The sequence below is a fragment of the Camelina sativa genome, chromosome 8, assembly GCF_030686135.1.
Source record: "Camelina sativa cultivar CO46 ecotype springtype chromosome 8, ASM3068613v1".
NCBI classification, from domain to species: domain Eukaryota; kingdom Viridiplantae; phylum Streptophyta; class Magnoliopsida; order Brassicales; family Brassicaceae; genus Camelina; species Camelina sativa.
The window spans coordinates 1,805,585-1,828,848 of NC_141887.1; the positions used below are offsets into that span (position 1 = coordinate 1,805,585).

Consider the following 23,264-nt stretch of genomic DNA (forward strand, 5'->3'; position numbering starts at 1 on the left):
AGGGCCACATTACAAGGGTCAAGAGGCAACATACTCACACAAATCGTATAATACAAGAAAAAATCAGGAAAAATTCAAACGATAAACTATGAGGTGCTTGACCCTTTTTTTTTTTTAATTTTTAATTTAATAAATTATTTCTTTTGTATGGGAATTGTTTACTATACTTATTTTTTTAATCGTCTATGTTATTTAATTATTTTAAGTCGTTGCACCAAATGATTTTTTATGAATCAGTTAATCCGCCGGATTCTTAAAAAATAAAAAATCAGCCAAAATTCAACTGTTATTACACCACCAAACCGAGGGCCTGAACTGAAATCTGATTACTTTAATTGTAAGTATTTTTGTTGTATCAGTCACCCACAATTTTTTTTTAATTTGATCTTCAAAAACTTTTTGCAGTTACTCTTTTTAAAGTTACGAGTCTTCTTGATGATCTCTTCCTTCATCACTCTGCTCTCAACCTCAAACTCTCTCTTCTCTCGAATTGTGTGACTTAAATTCTTCATTTTTAACCCTAAAAATCTCAATCTCCTAACTTGGATTCTTGCTTTTCACTTCGCGAACAGCTCTGCCATCTCAGTCCCAAGGGATGCAATTTGCAAGGTAAGAAACCCAGGATTCGTGATTTTTAGGGTTCCACTGTTCCCCATTCTTCCTTTACCTAATTTTGTAAGAACACAAAGTTTTTTTTTTTTTTTTTATCATCCTTTAAGAATGTTTTGGTTTTTTTGTAATCTGCACTAAGTCTTCTTCATCTTCTCACAGTTTTGGGAGTGTAGTTGTTTAAACAATATCTCTGGGCTGGTTGTGACAGAAGATGACAAAGGATTTTGGCAGAGAGGAGATTCCATATTCTGGGTCTTCGAGAGTGGAACTAAAGCGGAGTCATCAGTGGTTGACAGAACCGTCTGGCTCACAACGACTCGGTAATAAGAGACAATTTGTAGAGATTGGTGCAGCACATATGAATCTTTCTGCATGGGACAGTTCTCTTGTCCCCTCCCAGTTAACTAATTGCTTATTCGATCCTGCCATTGCGCATACATCACATCTCCTTGGTCAACAACATATTGAGGCCGAGCAATGCAGTGATGTTGTTTCGTCAATTGGTTTGCCATCGGTCCATGGTAGCACATTGAATCTTGACACCATCAGAAAAGTTAAAGTCAATCAAGTCTCTGAAACTGGCAACATTCCCGAATTCATGGTTCAGCTTTACGGGGGATCATCTGAAACAGGTCCTTCGTATCATAGCAGTCAAGATAGCACTCTATCCTTTGGCCAAACCTTCAGTCATATTGACAAGAGCTTCATCTTGCCAGGGCAATTCGCTAGTAACTTCAGCAACAAAGGTGTTGGTGTCACACCAATGGGTGACAACTTTGTATTGATGGGCCAGTCTCTTCAAAAGGCTGATTGTAATATCTTCTCAATGAGTTCCTCCTACACCAAAGGACAAGAGAACTTTATGTCTCTACTCTCTCGTGACAGAGTACCTGAAAATGTTTTCATGACGAGACCAAACTGTTTCAAAGAAAATACCAATGTGTTGTCAGGAGGGCAGTCCTTATATACGCAAGGTGGTGACATGGCATCTATGGATTCTTGCCAAGGAAGAGCAGACGAAACCAATGATCAAATTTGTCACGAAGAGAGAAGCCAGACCATATCTTTTGGAGATTATTATCAGAAAGAAACCACATTGGGTTCATCAGTTCGTGTTATTAACAGTTTTGAGAACATCAGCCATGACCCTGCAACTGCAAAAGTTCCTCTTCATGTGGAAGCAGAGGAAAACATGTCTTATGAATTTGGGAATCCCTTGTATGCTAGTCCTAGAGTTGATACCTTACTCGTGCCCAAAAGTAATGTTTCAAAGACAGCTAAGAAGGGTTCTACAAACACATTTCCTTCAAATGTGAAGTCCTTGTTGTCAACAGGAATGTTTGATGGGGTTACTGTGAAGTACTATTCGTGGTCACGTGAGGTCAGTTTCTTCTTTTATCTGTGTTGTGAAGGAACCTTTCCCATTTTTATCTTCTATGTTCTGAAACATGATTTGGCAGCAAAATCTCAAAGGAATCATAAAGGGGACTGGGTATCTATGTGGTTGCAGCAATTGTAACTTTAATAAAGTAAGAACCGTGGTTCAAATGGTTTCAGTAATATTCACTGGTAGGTCTGTTTGATACAAATCTATGTCATCTGCTTATTTTACAACTGAACTTTGCAACAGGTTCTTAATGCTTATGAGTTCGAGCAGCATGCTAATTGCAAGACAAAGCACCCAAATAACCACATATACTTTGAGAATGGAAAGACCATTTATGGCGTTGTTCAAGAGCTGAAGAATTCACCTCAGGAGAAGTTGTTCGATGCTATACAAAATGTCACAGGATCTGATATCAACCATAAGAATTTCAACATCTGGAAAGGTAGTAATGCAACATAGACATTTTAATAGGATATTGCTGCTTAGAGCATGACAACAAGATACAAAAGCCAATCATTGTTCTACTTATGTCTCTTTTCAGCTTCATATCAAGTTGCCAGCCTTGAGCTTAAGCGTATCTATGGGAAGGATGCAGTTACTTTGGCCTCTTGAGAAGAGAAGTTATCAACTGGAAGGTTTTTGTCAAGGGAAATCCATTCTTAATCTCTCTGTAACTATAGCTTCTGATATAATAAATCAGAACCGTGTACTGCTATGATGAAGTCTAGTTCTTTTACTGAAGTACATAAACTACTGCAAGGACAGCCAAATTCTAAGCTTTTATGAGACTTCTGTAGCCCAATGCTTGCTATTATTTTGGCAAACCGTCATATCAATACTATCAAAAATGTTATGCGGTATATATAGAGAGATCATGGAACAAAATCGGCATCTCAGACTGACTCGTGAGATCGAGCTGCTGCCTTTGTTGGGATCATTATCTGGTCACTGGTGGGTACAACTCGGTTATTATCAGGCGTTGGAATCTTCTGTTCGTCAATCTTTACCACAGTCTCTGCACACCCAGCGTTTGGTTGAAGCTTCCCTCCTTTGTCCTTGCTTTTACCCCACAGTACCAAATATATCCCAATGACAATGACAACTGACCCAACAACCCTACAAATTTAGAAGCCATAATCAATACTCTCAGCTGCTTTTAGATCTATCACAATAGTAGTCTTAGATCAAGGCTATTGTTACCTTCCTAGGTACATATTTTCCAAGAAAATAAAGGTGCTCAGAATAGCAACTAGAACCATACTTAGCGGGTTGAATGCGCTCACAAAAACAGGCCCTCTCTCCTTTGACGCCCATCCAATAACATAGTATGCTAACCCTGAGACAAGTCCCTGTGAGACAATCAACAATACTTCTTTCTTCAGCAAACATACACACACACAAAAGGGTTTTACAGATATAAGAATTGCTGTACCCCATATATTGAAGCTAAAAGCGTCACGTCTGGTTGGATTTTCCAGACTGACATGTTTTTCCTTTCCCATATCAATCCCAGAACAGTAGCCTCCAACATCCCCATAATGCACATTAGAGCAGTTAGCGAGAGCTCAGCTTGATATTGAGCCAGAATCTTTGCCTGAAAAAAACATAAATTCCTCTGTAACTCTCTGTGATTTCACTGTTTGTTCACTAAAGGTATTATCAGTGCCGGCTTAACTACAAGGGCAAGCAAGGGGGCGGTAGCCCCATATTAAGGGAAAAAACAAAATTGTATGTATAAAAGGGATGAAATTTTTATTTATATGAACAAAACGGGTCCAAAGAGAATATTTTTATATATAAAAGGGGTCCAAATCTTTTATTTATGTACAAAAGGAATCCAAAAAAATATATATAAAAGGGGTCCAATTTTTTTATGAATAAAAGGGTCAAAATCAAAATTTATATGAATATAAGGATCTATTTTAAAAATTTGCCCAGGGGCCAAACAAATGTTTGAGTTTGTTAAAGTTAAAGTTTGTTTTTTAAGGTAAGATACCAAGATTCAGAGGAACGGATGTGGTTCCTACCTGTAAAATAATGTAACATGACCAACTGAAGCAGCTTGCTACAAGCATAATTGATCCTCTTGCTATATCGTCCTGTTTTGGAATCCTCATAGCATGTGAATGTACATTAAGACCCTTTGAGTTCTTTGTCCAAGGCAGCTCAATGACATTCCCTTTCACGAATGTCATGAGCATTGCACCTCCAACAGCCACCATGGTTCCCACCAGCTTTGCCTGGCTGTGACGCTTTTTGATTGTTACCTTCTCAAGCCTTACAAGAAAACAGAAACCAAGTAAAATCATTTCAGTGATGTTTGCATGGGAAATAATATTGGTTTAGAGTGAGATAGAGAGATAGAGTTAATTACTTGAAAAGGCAGGCCATTATGAATGTCATTGCAGGAAGTGCATTGCACAAAGCCGATGTGAAAGTGGCAGTGGTAAGTTTCATCCCTGAGTAGTACAGGTTTTGTTCCACCACAGGCCTACATTTGTTCATTAAAAACAGAGTTACTTACATTTACATACACGGATACATAGCACAAGTCAATACCCTATCATTATGAATCAGAAATGGTGTAAACGACAAAGTCTTCTTCTTACTCAAATAAACTAAGGATAGCTATTTGAAGCAAGATTTTGAAGGTCATCCGTGGTCTTGTGTTCCTGCGTTTCCATAACAAGAAACCATTATTTTTTTTAAGTTCGTAGTGTAGGTTTGAACCGGAAGAAGAAGAAAAACAAACCTTTCAAGGACGAGGGCGAAAGGAGTAATGAGAACTGACGCAACTGCCATCCGGTAAGCAACTAAAACGTGAGGGCTCATTCCAGCGTTCAAAGCTAATTTTGCTACTATAGACATCAATGCGTACAAACACTGTATGAAGACAATAGCTATGAATGGCCTTGCTCTCTTAAGCTTCATTATGCTGCATAAAACTTTGTTCATGTGAATGGTTAGAAAAGAGTTGTTTTGGTTTTGTTACATGGAAAAGAAAGAAAACAAAAGTTATATCTATAAAAATCGTATGCGTGTGTATTTATACATAAAATTCTGTTTGAAGCCTCACCATAACGTTTTCATGTGAGCATTTTTTTTTTTTTAAAAAAAACATAATTAGTGAAGTGCAAGGAAATTAATACATTTGCCTAAAAAAGAGGAAATATTGTGAGCACTAAACTCGTGTTTTAAGGGGTAAAAATTGCTTGATTGGTTTGGTGCTGATTCTCATGGACCACTTAAAATTTTTGTCAACATACCCACCTTTAATTAATTTGGCAGTTTCAAGTACTAATCTCAGTCGCTTTCGCTGATTATTTTATATGACCATTGTTTTCGTTTTTTAATTTTATTCGTCACATAATTTTGTAACCGTCTAAACCGATCTATATGAGTCCAATCACATTATCAACGGCTTCTGATGGATTTTTCTCTATAATAATAACATTACTATTCTGGTGGGATATGGGGACCTAACATGCATGCATGTAGAGAAACTAGAGTCCTATATTGTGTCATTATGAGACCGTTTTATACGCCACAAAGCAAAACAAGAAAGTGACACAAACTCATATGAAGTGGATTTACCAATATGATTTTGCAACACACAACATAACTCGTCAAACAAAAAGTATGGTTTACTTGAAAATGCATATGGTTCTCTTCTTCTCTCCTCGAGTTCATAGGAACATCATTAAGTGGACAGGAAACACTCTAAGTGCACTATAAAGTCATAATTAGTTATTTAGTTATAGAATTGCTCTAAGAAAATAATGTTTATTTATTTATTTGAAGTATTATGTATTTTAGTTAGTTTTTTTTTTCGATTTTTATTATACGGATAACAATATGATATATATGATGAGACGAGGAGCTATTTATAGAGTTAACGTATGACGTACGTAGGTTTTCTTCAGGAAAAAAAACAAAACAGGAAGAAGAAGAAGAAGAAATTAATGTGATGCTAAAAAAGAAAGTTACATCTATAGAATTTGAAAATAGAAAATTATGAGAGAAAACAACGCCTCTTAACACATCACGTGACGTACGTTGTTGGACAGCAAATAAGAACACACACATACACACATCATTTTGCGTGCGTATTAGCAATGACATCATGTATCCAAAACTACGAATTGGTTATATGTCTTTTATTATGTTCAATGGAACGCGGTTCTGTGAGAAAGTCATTTTAGTCCGCCCAGCCCCTCACTCACGCGGCGGACCTTAAGATGTGTTACGATGTGACTTCAAAAAAAGTTTTTGTGAATCATGGAGTCAAAGTCAACCATATATGGTCCATGTGCGGAGACTGATGTATTTGAGAAAAGATGTGGCGACAAGTAAAAGAAAAGACAAAGACATCAACTTTTTTTTCTGTCGATTTCATTATAGATTGCTGTTTCAGTTCGTTCAGGCTGGTGGTGGTGGGCATGATGATGAATTGTCTATGGCGTAAATAGCCAAACCTTTCACTAGCTAGTGTTTGCTCAGTTTTAATTTTAAAGCACTAAAGCTAGTGAAACTTAATATTATTATATCATTCATTTTAGTAAAGTAAACGAACAGTTTGGATTTTCATTTTATAATCTCAGATGGAGCATTGTTCAATTTCCAACAAGCCTATCTTGTTCAAACTCACGAACCTAAGCCGCGAACAAAAATGGAGCCGATGCACCTTAATCTCTTAAGTGTGTGTCAAACAGTAAATAGGAAAGAACCAAAAAGGTAGATGATGTTTGAAAAGCACAAGGTTGTTGTTGATATAGCTTATTAAGTCATAAACCCGATCTAGAGAACTTCATGGGCTAACGAAGACCTTAAGCATCCAGCTAAAAGTATCAGAATCTCGTGCTGTGGATCTCGTCTTCTGAGCGTAACGTTCAAAGCTATAAACTTCTTCATCTACGCTCTCGCTGGACATTGTATCGTTTGCTAGCTCTACAGCTGCTACTTGCGAGACCTGAAAATTCTCTGCAGTCTGTTGCAACTTCTGTGCAGACTCCGTTTCACCAAGTGTTACCAGACATATCAACAACGACTTCAGCTCTCTCTTTCCTCCATCGGTCATCCGCATACCCTTCAAATGATCAACAAGAGCCATCTCCTCACCCGCACTGCATTTTTACCCCAAATTTATTCATTTACATTTTTGCTCATCATTGCTACCGATTAATACTTTACATAAGAGATGTATATATATATACCTGCCAGCCCGAATTTTCCCACTCTTTCTCTGGCGCCTCAAATCTCTTGCTCTGCTAGTAGCCGTGCTTGAGCTGACCGAAGCAGCAGAACCTCTCCTTGTCCTGGACCAATAGCATTGATAACAAGAACTTTTAGGTTAGATCCAAACTAGTTAACTGTTTCCCTATCTAATCCACAAAACAACTACATTACAGAGACTTTGATTCCCCAGCAAAATGTTAATTCTCTACCCAATGCCCGAGAACTTTTAACCTGTCAACAAATGCTTAACCAAAACCTAGAATATGCCCAACCTCCTTTTCAATTGTCAGCTCTCAGCTAGTAGGCTCAACAATCATGCACTAAACCCCCCACCCGAAAGTTTACCACTTTACCAATACAAAAAAATATATATGTTGGAATCTTTAGGCATATAATTAGATGCTGGTTAATCGAGTACACAACCAGAAAACATGATGAAGTCATCAGAAAAACCAAATCTGAGCTCCTGTTTCTAAAAACGATCAATACCTAATTCAGAGAATAAGACAAATGCAAGGATGTACCCCAAAGTATAGGCGCTCATTCCACTCAGGTTGCTACTTGCTTCTGAAGCTGTGTCCTCGTCAAGATCAACTACAGACCGCTCCTCGGATTTGAGCTTTGCTGCAAGCAATAATCGTCTCTGCCGAACAGCTAAATAGCGAGTCAAATATTTTCCTACCTTTTCTATTGATTCTCTGAATTCACTTAGTAAACCACTAGCACACTCCAGAGCAGAACTCTTCACTGAGGTTATACCATCTGCTGTATGCAAAAATGCAACCCTTAATGCCTCTTCCCATTCCCTCGCATTAATAAGCAAACTAATTCCACCACTTATGTCTTTGCAATATTCAAGAGCTATTTTTGCTGCTTCCGCTGGTTTCCCAAGAGCGTTGACCTCTTCACAGAGTTCGTATGCCAATTTCAAGATCTCATCTTTACTTAATTTCATCAGCGCCCCAACTCTGAGTACCCCACTCCAATCACCACATTCACGATATGCCTTAGAAGCCTTTTCCAGTTTACTGCAACATAGGTACGTAGTGGCAGCATCTTCAAAACGTTTTTCATCAATGAGATGATCTGCCCAAGCCTCTAGAACAGCTTGTTTCTTTTCAGGATCAGTAATTAGCTGGAGGCCCAGAGGGAAAAGTTGAGGGTTTTTCTTTATTAAGTTCATGCAATCAGAAAAGTAGCCATCCCCTGCTGATACAATGCTCCTAAGAGCACTATCAAAACGTTTCAATTTAATGTCAATGTTGAAATGCATCAGGGATTCGGGCATTTTTTCCAGCTCCTGAAGATAAGGTAGAAATTCTTTTGGATCACGCTGGGAATTGAGTGCCACAATAGCTGCAAGGTTCAGATCATAGAGACCTAAGGCAGCTTCAAAGACAGCCTCAGAATCTAATAACCACAGAAGATGTTTCAAGGCTTCTTCTGCAGATGGACAAGACTTTTTCCTTATAGCATCAGAAGAGTTTAGCAACTCCATTTCACGAACAGATTTGATCCTCAAAAGAGATTCTTCAATAGCTGGTGGATCACTTCGGGCAAGAGTAGTCAAAATACAGAGTTCTCTTGATGGACTCTCTGGTATACGTTCTTCAAGAGCCTTCCTAATTGCTTGTAGAACTGATGATACTTTGTTACTGGAACCATCTTTCACTTGAAAAATCTTGTCTCCCTTTTTGGAAAAGGAAAAGTTTTTGTACAGTGTTTCTGTAACATTTCGTTCTTCATCGCACAAACAAATTCTGTAACATGGCTCAAATTGTTTACTTGTTCAACAAATTCTACAGCTGACTGTAGAAATGCCTGCCACCCATATAGATCCACGATAACATTAAAATCGATTCTGTGACGCCTTACCAAGTTTAATGCATCTTTGAACCGTTGTTGAGCTAACACATTCGTAATGGATGAGAGGACCAGCTTTCTGGGATATATGCATTCGAGATTTCCCCGCATAGTCTGTAGCACTACAGCAGCTTCATCTCCATTGAGGACTCCTACTACTTTTGCACCTCTTTCCCAAATATTAACATAGCTCATATTTTCCTCGTCTCGCCTTCTACCATCAATAACAAAGTACACGTTTCCAAGTGCCAGATCTCCCTGCAGTACATCCTTGGTATCGACAATAAAGAGAAAATCCTGTTTGGTCAAAATGATCAAATGGGTAACCACTTCATTGGCCAACTCTGAATAAAGTGAAAAACTGCTACAGTTATTACATAGGCTCTTCCCGTTGATGTACAGTCTACCCATATCATCAAGCCCACATATCAAGGGTTTATGCACTCCACCAGCATCAACCTGCGCCACCCTCACCCAAGGACATGTCGATGAAAAACATACACTATCATCACTAGTACGAGTTTCCATAATTCCTGACCTTGACGCATATCCAAGCACTTTCCCACCCTCAAACTCCAAAAAGGCTGAATCACGCTTACTAGGATTCCAGGCAAGAGCCATGACTGGTGATTCGAGAAGTGTCTGGAAAGTAACGCGAGCCTTGAAGCCAGAGCAAGTCACTTGATCAGGAACATGGTCCTCATAACAGACTACTTCAAGTTCTTGTAAGTAGAAACCATGAAGCTCTGTCTCAAATGCTCCCGAAGAGAGACACTTGTTGTGGCTAGAACCATAAGCAGAGACACACAGAAGTGAGTGGACATCCAACCATAGAAGATGTACAAAAGAGCCCAGTGCTGTTTTACAGTCTGAAATTTCCACATTGAAGACTTTGCCTTCGAGATCTTCCCAAGTATTAGGTGCAGGAAACTCAACAAAAGACAGGTTTCCATCTGACAAGAACACAGCCAAACAATTCTTAGAATTCCTTGAGTAATATGCCATATCTCTGACAGCAGAAGAAAAACTAAGGCTGAACAAATACATAGGAGGTGGCATCAAGGACAAAGATAGTGGTGTCACCAGTATCTTAGAGTTATCTATGACAAAGGCTGTTGAGTCTTCCATAACCGCTGTTAGCCACATAAAGTTGCGAACAGTCACCTGCCCTGATAGAGTCCAACATATTAACTGCAGTGGCTTTGTTGGATCCCAAATGAACGTTACCCCATCTTCCCTTGGATACCTAATCTCCTGTTTCAGGTACCAGTGGTTGTTGCTAAAGAACCACACCCTAATGGCATCATATGTTTCGCAACTAACAACCCCTGCAAGAAGATCTGATGCAGAATTCCATTTCAGAGTTTTACATGATACCATAGCATCTCCTGCTGGTTCACCAATTTTAAACGAGCTCCTCTCAAGTCCATTCCTCTCGAAGAAAGCAATTGATGGACTGCCATCATCTGATTTCCTCTTATAAACAGCTGCGATTTTTGCCCCACTCGGCATCCATTCAAGAATCCCCTGCGTGAAATCTTTTGTTTCTGAAGAAGACTGCAAAGCACCGGAATCACTTTCCCATATCTTAATCTTCTTGGACATACAACCGGATTCATAAACCTCACCCATAGTCGCAAAATATTTTCCATCACCTCTCCAGGAAATGGAAATACCCCCACAATTTACAGACAAATCATCTGCTTCACCTAAAACAGTATTTAATTCACATGGTTAGCAGATGGACAGAAGATGCTCAAGATAATATACAAATAAAACCATAACTTTAACTATAATGCAGTCAATTTGACAAGAAGGTATGGGGGTCCTTACGTACGTAACCACCTTCAGGAACCTCTCCAAGGGTCCTCTCGTACATCAAAACCCAATCATAAGTCATTACAAGCAACTGTCCAAGACCAGTAATCAATCCAAGTAGATCTCCAGTAGGACTAGGCGAGATACACTTGACACCTCCTTCAATATTTCCAACTAGCTCAGTCACATCGCTCTCCACATTATGAACCAGAAGAAGCCCATGAGAAGTCCCAATTAACAGAGACTCCTTCTCAGCGAGATAATCAAAGGCCGTGATGAAATCCTCAGGCTCTATATCGCTACTGCAGACCTCCACAGGTAAAGCGGTTTTTGCTCCAGCTCTCCCATTCTGCCACATTATGATGGACTAAAGAAATCAATACAAGAGAACGAAACACCATAACATAGGAAAAAAACTTTCGATTCCAACAGACCCTACTCCCTAAGTTCACTAGCAAGTTCATCAACAAGAGACTTAAAAATCAAAGGGAAATTAAAAAACCAATCTTTAAACCAAAAGAGGAAACGAATTCACAGGCTTACTTGAAAGGAAGAGAGCTGAAGGGTGTAAACTAAATTAGCAGAAGATGCGAAAAATAAGCGACTTTGGTCGATGTCATAGGCTGCGAACTGTACAACTTCTTCGGTTGAATGGAATTGGATGTTCTGAGGAACCTCAGAGAAAAGCTTCAAATTTTTCATAACGGAGAAAAGTACGAATCGCTACAAACTTTGGAGCTACAGATCCAGGAAGCAGATTTAAAACCCCAGAAGAAGAAACTCAAGTAGCACTCATATTATTAGGGTTTAACTCAGCACAAGATACAACACACAGTCACAGGCTATAAAGCGTCCTCTTCTCTGTTTCCTTTAATTTCCAATAAAATTGAAAACAGATCCGGTTAGCTTGGTTTATTTTGGTTTACTCCGGTTTATTGTGTATGAGAAAAAGACAGAAACAAAAAAAAAAACTGATGAAATATGAAATAAAAAATAATAATCCGGCCATTGTTACTTGAGAGATCACTTGCTGGTGCTATCATAAGCCTTTTTCCTGGCTAGTGACGAAGAGTATCAACATGCGTTCCATGATCAAATTGGTGTTGTTTGTGTTGTTGGTTCTTGCTCGTCACTCTCAATCTTTGTCAAAGCAACATCCTACTATCGATAGTCTGCTTGACCGTTTAGATTCTCTACGACCAATTCGGTCTGTACAAGAATCAGCAGCTAAGGGTCTATTGCAAAGACTGCTTTCCAACCATTTTCATAGCTTTGATTTCAGAATTATCTCAAAGGTTCTTCCTTTTTTGCCTTTAACCCTGTTATGTTAGAGTTAGATTTTACAGTTACTGATTGTTTTTTTGGTTTCAATAGGATGTTTGTGGTGGCAGTAGCTGCTTTCTAATTGAGAACTATGATGGCCCGGGACGAATTGGACCTGATATTGTGTAAGTATATTTCTTGATGAGGGTTTACCTGATATTATTCTCTTCCAAGTTTTGTTCATTTCTAACTTGTATTTCAGGATTAAAGGCACAACTGGAGTTGAGATTGCTTCTGGGCTCCATTGGTATTTGAAGTATAAATGTAATGCTCATGTTTCTTGGGACAAGACTGGTGGCATTCAGATTGCCTCTGTTCCACAGCCTGGACATCTACCTCGTCTAGATTCTAAGGGCATCTTGATTAGGCGTCCTGTCCCTTGGAACTATTACCAAAATGTTGTTACATCTAGCTGTAAGACATATACACGTCTTGGAATCAAAATTTTCTCTTTTGTCAATGGTCATGTAATGATACACTCACATCACATTTTCTGCTCCTGGTTCTGCTTTCTTGTTTACTTCTAGATTCATATGTTTGGTGGGAATGGGAGAGATGGGAGAGAGAGATTGACTGGATGGCATTGCAAGGAATTAACTTGCCTCTAGCATTCACTGGTCAAGAAGCTATTTGGCAAAAGGTTTTCAAGGTAACTCTTGGATTCCTATTCTCGGCAGATTGCAATCAGGGAATGAAATACTTTTAAACAGTCCGTGATAGTAATTGTTCGCTTTGAAGTTATCGGCTATTGCATTCTTTATATTGGATATAAGTTTAGATATACTAACCAAGTTCTATATCATTCTTTTTTAGAGGTTCAATATCAGCAAAGTAGACCTTGATGACTATTTTGGTGGACCAGCGTTTCTAGCTTGGGCTCGTATGGGAAATCTGCACGCGTAAGTTACCTGATCTCTGATAATTTCAGGCTCCTATAGCCAATGCTCCCTCTGAGCTAGATATATCGTTCGTTTTTGGAACTCACATAATCTATATCTTTCTACTTCACAGGTGGGGTGGTCCATTATCGAAAAACTGGTTAGGTGACCAGTTGCTTTTGCAGAAACGGATACTTTCTCGAATGATGGAGCTTGGCATGACTCCAGGTCCAATGAACAATCACTTTATTCTGTTTGAAAATACTTTATAGATTGTTCTCATAGCATCTTATATTCGGTGCTTCCTCCTTTCGTAGTACTTCCATCATTCTCTGGCAACGTTCCATCAGCTTTGAAAAAGATATATCCCGGGGCAAATATAACTCGACTTGATAATTGGTAGGTTTTCCCATCGTAAATCATGCCCTCAAAAGTTTTGAACACCATGGATCAAACTTTTTTAGCTGTGTGATGAGAAAGCATATATATACTAGCATTTTACTGTTTTACCTTGTGTTTCCTTTCTTCTCAGGAACACGGTGGATGGTGATCCTCGCTGGTGCTGCACATACCTTCTGAATCCTTCTGATCCTCTCTTCATCGACATTTGAGAGGCTTTTATCAAGCAACAAATTGAAGGTACCCTGAAGCTATTTATGTTTTCACAATCTTGGAAATTATCTAATCCATTGAAAGCCATTTTCTCAAATTAAACACATAGTAATAAAGATCCCACCTGATCACAGTCTGTTTTATATAATTAGACGTATATATATGTCTTTAATTTTACCTTGTTAATGTCTCAGAATATGGAGAGATTACAAACATTTATAACTGGTAATTATCTTCAGTTTGGACCTAGAGGTAAATTATTTGTTGCAACTTTTTCTAGTTATTTTGGACCCAGGTGAGTATTGGTCAATATGCATGACTCAAAAACCCAACTCTCTTCGTATGGGATAATGATGATACTAATCTCACTTGTGTTAATGCAGTGATACATTCAATGAGAATACTCCTCCCACAAGTGAACCTGAATATATATCTTCACTAGGAGCTGCAGTGTACAAAGCAATGTCAAAAGGAAACAAGAACGCTGTATGGTTAATGCAAGTATGTATTCTTTTCCGTTTTGTTCTCAGTGGCATACGTTTTTTAGGATGCTATATTAAAAATTGTAAACACACAGTTTTAATATTGAAGTAACAGCAATCTAGAATGATGGGGCAGGGAAATCTACATTTCTGAATGCCTTCTTACTTGAGACCCACCTTTGTGCAGGGTTGGCTTTTTAGTTCTGACTCAAAATTCTGGAAGCCGCCTCAGATGAAAGTAAACATCCAATCTAGTATATATGACTATTGCTGATAGATTCAATATCACAGCCTCGCTTGCTTTCTGCAGGCGCTCTTACATTCAGTTCCCTTTGGCAAAATGATAGTTCTTGATCTGTATGCTGAAGTTAAACCGATATGGAACACGTCCTCCCAATTTTATGGAACTCCTTATATATGGTATATTGTTGTGTCGGTTTCCTTCTTATACCTGAGTCAGAGTTATATTTTACGTGTTATTGTTAATACCAGCTGAATTCCAGGTGCATGCTTCACAATTTTGGAGGCAACATTGAAATGTATGGTGCTCTTGATTCAATTTCTTCAGGACCAGTTGATGCTCGTGTGAGCAAAAATTCAACCATGGTATTTTGATGACTACATTCTCAATATATTTCACATTTTTAGTCGAACGTATACTTTGGTGAGGCCATTTTCACCGCTTAGAAACGGTATCTTTTTATTTGTGTTTCACATAGGTCGGTGTAGGAATGTGTATGGAAGGAATAGAGCAGAACCCTGTGGTTTACGAGCTAACTTCCGAAATGGCATTTCGGGATGAGAAAGTTGATGTACAGGTAATGCATACATAGTGTAAACGCTTCATGACACTTGAAAGTGTTTGCACTTTGCACAATCAGTTTCATACATTTAAAATATTTGTGCTTATAGAAATGGTTGAAGAGCTATGCACGCAGAAGATACATGAAAGAAAATCATCAAATCGAGGCCGCTTGGGATATTCTGTATCACACTGTCTACAATTGCACTGATGGAATTGCGGTACGTTTGTTTCGGTCACTACTGCATCAACTCTCCGGAGATCTGCTCTATAAATTCTAAGAAGCTTGCTTATATAATCGTTTGCTTTAGGATCATAACACAGATTTCATAGTCAAGCTTCCGGACTGGGATCCATCTAGTTCTATACAAGACAAATCGAAACAAACAGATTCATATATGATCTCCACTGGCTCATATGAAACAAAAAGAAGATTCTTGTTTCAAGATAAGAGCTCTGGTTTGCCTAAGGCTCATTTATGGTATTCTACAAAGGAGGTGATCAAAGCTCTCAAGCTTTTCCTGGAAGCTGGGGATGATCTGTCCAGGAGCTTCACATATAGGTAGATGCAAGCAGAAAGATAGAGTATCGAGTTTCTATCATATTAATGGTTACAGATTCCATGGGTTTTGCTTTCAGGTATGACATGGTTGATTTGACGCGTCAAGTTTTATCAAAGCTAGCAAACCAGGTGTATATAGAAGCAGTGACCGCTTTTGTAAAGCAAGATGTCGGAAGCTTAAGACGATTGAGTGAGAAGTTTCTTGAGATTATAAAGGACATGGACGTTTTGCTTGCTTCGGATGATAATTTCCTTCTGGGAACATGGCTTGAGAGTGCAAAGAAGCTGGCCAGAAACAATGATGAAAGGAAACAGGTGTAACATCAATTTTGTTTTACCTGCAGGTAGAAGATTACTTTCTTATAGCTGAGTTTTTGTGTGAACAGTATGAGTGGAATGCGAGAACGCAAGTGACGATGTGGTATGACTCCAAAGATGTGAACCAGAGCAAGCTTCATGATTATGGTAAGAATTTAAAGTTACAAAGATTTTCAGTAGATAAGGCTTTATAGAAAACCGTTGTAATTTGTGCATCATCATCAGCAAACAAGTTCTGGAGTGGGTTACTTCAAGACTACTACCTACCCCGAGCGACGTTGTATTTCAATGAAATGCTGAAAAGCTTACAAGATAAGAAGAAATTTAAGGTAGAAAAATGGCGAAGAGAGTGGATAATGATGTCACACAAATGGCAACAAAGTTCATCAGAGATTTATCCGGTAAAGGCAAAAGGAGATGCCTTAGCTATCTCAAGGCATCTATTGTGTAAATACTTCCCATGAGTTGTTTGCTCAGGAGTTAGCTTAAAAGAATGAAATAAAATGAATAAGGGGCTGGGTTTCTAACTTCTGCCTGAGATAAAATTGACATTTGGGTATATTTGAGAGTTAGGAGTCTGTTGTGTTAGCGTTAGAGACTCGGTGAAGGCCAGTAAAGGTTGTAACAACAAACTCTGCTTCATCTCTTCCAACAAAGATTTACTTGTCTCCATACCTGCAAGGTATCCTCCATGTACATACCCACTGAACTTTTCACTTGTGCGTTCTCCTGTGAAAAATATTCGTCCAACTGGGGCCTGCAACACCAAAACTTAGTCTTAAATGCAGTAGCGTGTGTCTATGTGTGTGTGTGAGTCTTAATAGAAACAAAAAGTGTGTTGTTACCTTGATATTTTGCAGGAGCTTGTTATCAGATATCATAGGGTAATTACTGTAGCTACCGCGTTGAAACCGGTTGTTCCACCACCTGGGGACAAGAATATCGGTTGCGTAAGGAATGGTAGACCCAAACATGTCCCTGAGAACACTCATTGCCTCTTTCAGTGTCTCCTGGTCTGATTGAGCTTCTACGCGCTTAGACTGTTCATTAGTCAACGTCACCACCAGAATATTAGAACCCGGGTACGCATTTTCCATGTGCTGACAACAAATAACAAAGTAGCTATTAGATAAAGTCATAAAACATATAAGCAAGCTGGAGAGGAGAGAGAGCAAAGCAAGTTGTATGTATTAAGTAATACAAATGAAAAGCTAGAAGGTATGCAACTATGCATACACATTATAATATTTGTTTGTGTACTCTTGATCTCATGGACCATGCAGCTGGTTAGAGACAGTACTCAAGATAACTAAAAGCAATGATAGTTTAAATCAAAGGGACCCCAGGTGTTGTTTAATTTTAAGATTGGAGAGTGCATGTGCCACGTTTCGCCCGTAAGTGGAACGACCAAAAAGATGCATCGAGATCGACAAACAAAACTATTTCACAATTATTAAGGAAATCAACCTGCCAAAAGGTGAAGTAGCCGCGTAGTTCGTGCGCATAGATGAAAAACTCTTGACCAGGACCACAAGGCCAGAAACAATGAGGGAATTTGAGGAAGATCTTCGTGTACACCATCACGTCACATTTTTGTATAGCTTCTGTTTTCCATCTCTGATAACAACAACAACAACAACAACAACAAAAAAAAAACAGAACAATTTTGGATAGTAAGATCACACGTATATAAATTGAATTCAGACTGTTACTCTTGAGTTATGTGGGTCAGGTCAACCATGCATAGCTAACCCACTGTATTGTGCATGGTTTTGATTAAAAATATAGAACACCTATTGGTTTATAATTCCTAGATTCATGCACATTGAATGATTAAAAATCTCCACCTTGTATCTTTTAAAATGTTAAAGTAAGCATAAAAGATAAGACCAATGAGTAGTTAATCACATAAACTATGAAAGTAATAAAGAGAAGGAGAAAGTAAACTAACGGGTAAAGGAGGCTGGAAGGAGAGAAGATTGGATTGAAGAACACCTATACTCGCAGACACGATCACATAATTAGCTTCATATACGGAACCATCCTCTGTCTTCACCACTACCCCATTCCTAGACTGTTGCACCTCCCTAACCACCTGCATGCCATTAATTCCAACAGCTTCATTCATCACACTATAAAATATATATAGCTCCGATATAGACTACTATACTAAATAATATAACACACAGCTTTCAAAGTTAAGCCAGCTGGTTTACGAGAGGCAATAAATAAAACACGCTCATTCATGCACACAAACAGACCCCACGATAATGCTTTCCTAAAAAAATATCAACTGAAGACCACCAATACAAAAAGAAAATATAGCTACAAGGACCTGAGGTGTAATCAATTCCACTAGAAACCAAAGGCTGAGAGAACCTTAGCAGCAAAAAGAAAAAGAAAGATAATGCAAATCAAATCAACCGAATAGAGTACGTAATAACAACAACTAAAAAGCAAAAGTAGCTTTCATAGAGAAAACGTCAAAACATACTCTTTTAACTCAACCTGATGACCAATGATTTTCACAGTGAAAGCTTAATTAACAAGAAGAAGAAGAAGAAGAAGAAGAAGAAGAAGAAGAAGAAGAAGAAGAAGAAGAAAGAGCTATATAATTATGAACCTGGTTTAATTTGAGGCGGTTGTCCAAGATGTTTCCATGCGAGGTAAAGAGAAACTCCTCGGCCATCTTATAGAGTAAACATTCATAGCCTCTTTCATCAGCAACCAAGAACTCTCTTTCACCAAAGTCTACATAAGTTGATATTGGCTCAACCTCTGAAACATACAAGAGTTCAATATCAATCAGAAATAATAGTAAATTATATATATATGGTGTGAAGTAATCATGTATTGTTATAGCTAGGCTCACCTGCCATCTCGAAGTCATGCAGGATAAAGTCAATGGCGAGTTCTATTGGCGTCTTCGGTGGCCTAAACACCAAATTAACAACACATTACTAGAACCGAAAAAGAAAAGAAAAAAAGTAAGGTAAAAACAGAGAGGTTAATTAAATTAAGACGCACGAAGGAACTTCTTCAGCTAATTGACCAGCACATTCATGAGCTTCAAGACTCTTTAGCTTGGAAATGGCAGAGTCAACAGCTTTCTTATACGAATCAGCTGCGATACCAGTCGGGAAGATTTCACCACTGCAAAATTAATTTAAAGAAACATATAAAACATCTTTGCTTTGATTCCTGAGGTGAGTGATGATCAGTAAATAGTATTAAAGAATCGTAGTAGAGGAGAGGACCTTCGATCGTAAATGTTAAAACGAGCATTGGTGTAATCGGAAAAGCAAGTACGGAGGTTAGAACGCGAGGCGAGCTCCCAAACAGGGTTGGACTCTTTACCACCGACACCTGCTATCCAACCGGCGCCTAGCTCAACCGGCACGTCACCGAAGTTTTGCTTCTGTATTCTTCCACCGATCCGATCCGTAGCCTCTAGTATCAACACGTCTTCTACTCCGTTCTCGACGAGCACCTTCGCCGCAGATATACCTGATTTTACATATAATCAGATTAAAAAAAAAAAAAAATCCCCGTTAGTTATTATTTATATATCATAAAGGCACGACGATATATATATAGTTACAACGAGACAAGTATGAGAATGGGATGGTTGATATATACGAACCGGAGATTCCGGCGCCGATGATGATGACGGAGGCGGTCGTCGACATATAAATGGTTTTGATTGTTTGTTGGGCGAGAGTCGAGAGTCGAGAGAGTCGAGAGAGGAGAGGTTGTTACGATTTTGTTTCACTTGGTTTTATATATAGAGAGGGAGGGATAAGAATTAAAGAGAGGAGGATTGTAATACTTTACTACTATGGAACGCGTGTGGTAGACGCGCTTACGTACACGGCTTTCTCTCTGCTGTCAGTATTAGTTACCAATTATTATTCTATGGCATGGCCATGATTTGCCAAATTAAAAGGTTTTTTTTTCTTTTACAAGTGTATCAACGCAACTGCTAGGCCAGGCCTGAATAATCTTAAGCCCTAACCATATAAACATTGCTTAAGCCCAATAATGAGGGGTGGAAAAATGTGATTTTTATATGGTTGAAACTTGAAAGTTGTTGAAACGCGAATTTGAGAAAGTTTTGTGATTTTTAGGGATTGGTCCAAGTCTTTTTTTTCTTTCTGCTCTTGGTTCAAAAAGAAAGGATACCAAACAATGTTAAAGTCCATAACCGGCCCATAGATGTCTAAGTCCATAAAGCCCATCAACTACTTTACTTATTTCTAGTCGGTTTTGTACTAAGGGTTTATCTATCCCTATATATATGTACTTTCTAATGAATGATTAATAAGAATAACAAAAGAGAATACATCCTTCGAGTATCTCTACTTTCACAACACGTTATCAGCACGACTTGTTCTAAATCTCCAACTGAAAAAATCCCTAAAACCCTAAACCGCCACCACACATCATCTCCTGTTCGTTCGAAGCTCGACGATTGTTCAAATACGTGACCAGTTCGTGATCGTTGCTTGTTTGTGACCAGTCCGAGGTTCGCTGCTAGTTTGTGATCAAGCTCGAAGTTACATCCGAGGTCTTTAGCTCCCGGATCAATTCCAGTCAACCCCAAAAGGTGTTAAGGTAAACAATCAAACCTTATAAGAACATATGAATCGAATCTGGTCCTTAAATCCTATAAGAACCCTAAAATCTACAATTAAACAATCAACAAACAATACCCTAAGCTTTGAAATCCTAAAACCCTAAAACCCTAAAACTTTAAAATCTGATTGCTTGAGGTTTAGGATTGCTTAGATTGTTTGCAATTAAACTGATTATGATATGTTTAAAATCTGGTTGATAGTGATTGCTTGCTTGTTTAAATCGATTGATGAAAACCTTAGAACTTAAAAACCTAAAATCGAAAAGAGAAAAATATTAAGCTGCTTGTTCTAAGTTTTAAATCTGATTGTTCTTGGTTGTTTGTCTAAAATCAAAATCCTAAAATTAAATCTTCAAATCGGAATTCTAGAGAATTTTTATCTCCCTAAAACTTTGTCATTATCCTATTTAAAGAAAAAAGGAAAATTTCTAAAAACTTGAAATTATGTGAATATTTTCCTGTTCATACTAGAATTTATCTAGGATTGTTTTTCATGCATATCAACCACGAAAATTATTGATAAAAACATGACATGTTTCGGTCTCAAATATCGCATGACCTAGTTTAAATTGATGGCATGTTTCGGTCTCAAATACCGCATGACCTAGTTTAAATTGATGGCATGGTTCGGTCTCAAATACCGCATGGCCTAAGACTAAAATAAAGGCATGGTTTGGTCTCAAATACCGCATGGCCTAAGACTAAAAATAAATGCATGGTTCGGTCTTAAATACTGCATGTTAATGATCAGATGCATGCTTTGTATTGTGTAGATGGCAAAGCTCAACAATCTCCAATATGTTGCCCTTAATGTCTCTGGAGACAACTACTTACAATGGGTATTGGACACTAAGATCAACCTGAAATCAAAAGACCTATGCGAATGCATTGAGGATGACAATGATTGCACTGAAAAGAATAACTACAAGGCGATCTTACATATACGCCATCATCTTGCTGAGAGTCTCAAGAACCAGTACCTTACCATAGAGGATCCTCTTGACCTTTGGACAGAGTTGAAAAACAGATATGGACACCAAAAGACGGTGCTCCTACCAAAGGCTCAATTCGATTGGAAAAACCTAAGGATCCACGATTTTAAATCCGTGGATGAGTGTAATTCAGAGCTATTTAAGATAGTCTCGATATTGAAATTATGTGGTAAGGAGGTTACTGAGGAGGACGTGCTAGAGAAGACATTCTCAACCTTTCACAATAATAACATACTGCTTCAGCAACAGTATCGTGAAAAGGGTTTTAAGACATATGCAAGCCTCATTTATTGTTTGCTACTTGCTGAGCAAAACAATGAGCTATTGTTGATGAACAGTGCAGTGAGGCCTTTTGGATCTACCCCCTTACCAGAAGCTCACAAGGTTGACATTACCAAGAAAGAGCCTAAAGAGCCTAAGGAAACTAAAGAGTCCAACTACGTCCATAGAGACAAGTATCACGGCCGTGGCCGTGGTGGTTGTGGCCATTACCAAGGAAACCAATATGATGGTTATAGTCGTGGGACCCGATCCGACTTCGGTCGTGGTCGTGGTAGAGGCCGCACAATTTTCAAACCGCAACACAAGACTAAATCGGTTTGTCATCGATGTGGTATGGCAAATCATTGGGCTAAGACATGCAGGACATCTAAGCATCTTATTGATCTCTATCAAGAGAGTTTGAAAAAGAATCCAGAAGCTAACCTGGTTCATCTCGATGGTGAGGGAGATTTCGACCATGAGAATGATGACCAATTGGATTATGAAACTTCTGATTGGCTAAGAGAGGATAATTAAATTTTACATTGGTTGTATTGATTTATTTTAATTATCTATGTGTTTATGACTTTGAATTTTATTGGATTATGATTTTGGTTTAAATTCAATTATTTTATTTCCTTCAATATATATTTGTTTGTTTTATTCTTTTATGTCTAAAACATAATTCTTGTCCATATTGAGAAATGGATGAGGACAAGAATATAATTGTGGTGGATAGTGGATTAAGCCACACAATTTTAAATGATAAGAGATATTTTGCAAAATCTCATTTTGAAAAATACCAATATTAGTACAATAGCGGGTATAGCAAGTTTATTTGAAGGCTACGGCCAGGCCCATATACTTTTACCTAATGGCACACATCTTGAAATAAGTGATGCCTTATATTCATCCAGCTCAAAGAGGAGCTTATTAAGTTTTAAAGACATTCGTTTGAATGGTTTCCATGTTGAAACTAAGGGTGAAGGAAACCAAGAGTTCCTATATATTACTGAAATCACCCAAGACCATAAGAAAGTCCTAGAGACTATACCCGCATTATCCACTGGTCTTTACCATGCTAAGATTAATATAATAGAGGCTAATATGGCAATGAACAAGATGTTCAATGAACAAATCACTTTATGGCATGACCGGCTTGGCCATCCGGGTTCGAACATGATGCGTAAGCTAATTATGAATTCAAATGGGCACACTCTAAAAGAGAGAAGAGTTATCCCTAAAAATCTCACATGTGTAGCATGTACACAAGGGAAACTCATTATAAGGCCATCACTAGTCAAAGTAACTAAAGAGATTTTCCACTTAAGACTATACGTCTAGATAATGTTGGTGAATTTACATCCCAAGCGTTTAATGATTATTGTATGTCCATGGGGGTAAGTGTGGAACATCCCGTGGCACATGTACATACACAAAATGGATAAGCTGAATCATTTATTAAACGTATTCAATTAATTGC

The 23,264-nt window shown here is 38.3% G+C and overlaps 6 protein-coding genes and 1 long non-coding RNA gene across 13 annotated transcripts; 4 read left to right on the forward strand and 3 right to left on the reverse strand.

Moving 5' to 3' along the window:
- Nucleotides 1-80: 80 nt before the first annotated feature.
- LOC104705621 (uncharacterized) lies at nucleotides 81-2,859 on the forward strand. 4 transcript variants are annotated; one of them, XM_010421660.3, is made up of 6 exons: nucleotides 81-337; nucleotides 573-609; nucleotides 772-1,993; nucleotides 2,073-2,141; nucleotides 2,243-2,441; nucleotides 2,541-2,859. In XM_010421660.3, exons 3-6 carry the CDS (start codon nucleotides 824-826, stop codon nucleotides 2,609-2,611), a joined length of 1,509 nt encoding a protein of 502 aa, XP_010419962.1. In that variant the 5' UTR covers nucleotides 81-337; nucleotides 573-609; nucleotides 772-823; the 3' UTR covers nucleotides 2,612-2,859. The 4 variants fall into 4 exon arrangements, with proteins under 4 accessions (XP_010419962.1, XP_010419965.1, XP_010419961.1 ...); XM_010421663.3 differs by having other exon boundaries at nucleotides 221-337; nucleotides 821-1,993; XM_010421659.3 differs by having other exon boundaries at nucleotides 237-337; nucleotides 406-609.
- On the reverse strand, nucleotides 2,636-5,053 carry LOC104705620 (WAT1-related protein At5g13670). Of its 2 annotated transcripts, none has more exons than XM_010421657.2 (7): nucleotides 4,752-5,053; nucleotides 4,609-4,671; nucleotides 4,374-4,490; nucleotides 4,027-4,276; nucleotides 3,432-3,593; nucleotides 3,200-3,348; nucleotides 2,636-3,115 (listed from the first exon to the last, which is right to left on the reverse strand). In XM_010421657.2, the coding sequence occupies exons 1-7, from the start codon at nucleotides 4,952-4,954 to the stop codon at nucleotides 2,893-2,895; spliced, it is 1,167 nt and encodes a 388-aa protein (XP_010419959.2). In that variant the 5' UTR covers nucleotides 4,955-5,053; the 3' UTR covers nucleotides 2,636-2,892. The 2 variants fall into 2 exon arrangements, with proteins under 2 accessions (XP_010419959.2, XP_087317502.1); XM_087461376.1 differs by having other exon boundaries at nucleotides 3,261-3,348; nucleotides 4,752-5,049.
- Nucleotides 5,054-6,616: 1,563 nt separating this feature from the next.
- On the reverse strand, nucleotides 6,617-11,926 carry LOC104735378 (elongator complex protein 1). 3 transcript variants are annotated; one of them, XM_087461377.1, is made up of 5 exons: nucleotides 11,459-11,926; nucleotides 10,931-11,264; nucleotides 7,759-10,806; nucleotides 7,213-7,314; nucleotides 6,617-7,122 (listed from the first exon to the last, which is right to left on the reverse strand). In XM_087461377.1, exons 3-5 carry the CDS (start codon nucleotides 8,730-8,732, stop codon nucleotides 6,807-6,809), a joined length of 1,392 nt encoding a protein of 463 aa, XP_087317503.1. In that variant the 5' UTR covers nucleotides 8,733-10,806; nucleotides 10,931-11,264; nucleotides 11,459-11,926; the 3' UTR covers nucleotides 6,617-6,806. The 3 variants fall into 2 exon arrangements, with proteins under 3 accessions (XP_087317503.1, XP_087317504.1, XP_087317505.1); XM_087461379.1 differs by lacking the exon at nucleotides 11,459-11,926 and having other exon boundaries at nucleotides 10,935-11,067.
- A 49-nt stretch (nucleotides 11,927-11,975) lies between these two features.
- LOC104735377 (alpha-N-acetylglucosaminidase) lies at nucleotides 11,976-15,578 on the forward strand. The gene is given in 16 exon segments (XM_010455158.3): nucleotides 11,976-12,210; nucleotides 12,290-12,363; nucleotides 12,441-12,652; nucleotides 12,766-12,887; nucleotides 13,052-13,137; nucleotides 13,250-13,344; nucleotides 13,434-13,515; nucleotides 13,649-13,755; nucleotides 13,923-13,953; nucleotides 14,112-14,229; nucleotides 14,398-14,448; nucleotides 14,521-14,630; nucleotides 14,714-14,816; nucleotides 14,930-15,028; nucleotides 15,123-15,233; nucleotides 15,324-15,578. Coding segments are annotated over 16 exon segments (1,872 nt in total). The 5' UTR covers nucleotides 11,976-11,994.
- A 323-nt stretch (nucleotides 15,579-15,901) lies between these two features.
- LOC104709123 (uncharacterized) lies at nucleotides 15,902-16,215 on the forward strand. Its single transcript, XR_015563703.1, has 2 exons — nucleotides 15,902-16,039; nucleotides 16,118-16,215. It is a non-coding gene; the product is annotated as an uncharacterized LOC104709123 (long non-coding RNA).
- On the reverse strand, nucleotides 16,216-19,692 carry LOC104705623 (polyamine oxidase 1). The gene is made up of 9 exons (XM_010421665.3): nucleotides 19,536-19,692; nucleotides 19,150-19,399; nucleotides 18,920-19,045; nucleotides 18,765-18,826; nucleotides 18,516-18,670; nucleotides 17,844-17,987; nucleotides 17,360-17,509; nucleotides 16,738-16,992; nucleotides 16,216-16,649 (listed from the first exon to the last, which is right to left on the reverse strand). The coding sequence occupies exons 1-9, from the start codon at nucleotides 19,579-19,581 to the stop codon at nucleotides 16,416-16,418; spliced, it is 1,422 nt and encodes a 473-aa protein (XP_010419967.1). The 5' UTR covers nucleotides 19,582-19,692; the 3' UTR covers nucleotides 16,216-16,415.
- A 1,609-nt stretch (nucleotides 19,693-21,301) lies between these two features.
- LOC147939586 (uncharacterized) lies at nucleotides 21,302-22,318 on the forward strand. Its single transcript, XM_087463053.1, has one exon. The coding sequence runs from the start codon at nucleotides 21,302-21,304 to the stop codon at nucleotides 22,316-22,318; it is 1,017 nt and encodes a 338-aa protein (XP_087319179.1).
- Nucleotides 22,319-23,264: the final 946 nt, after the last annotated feature.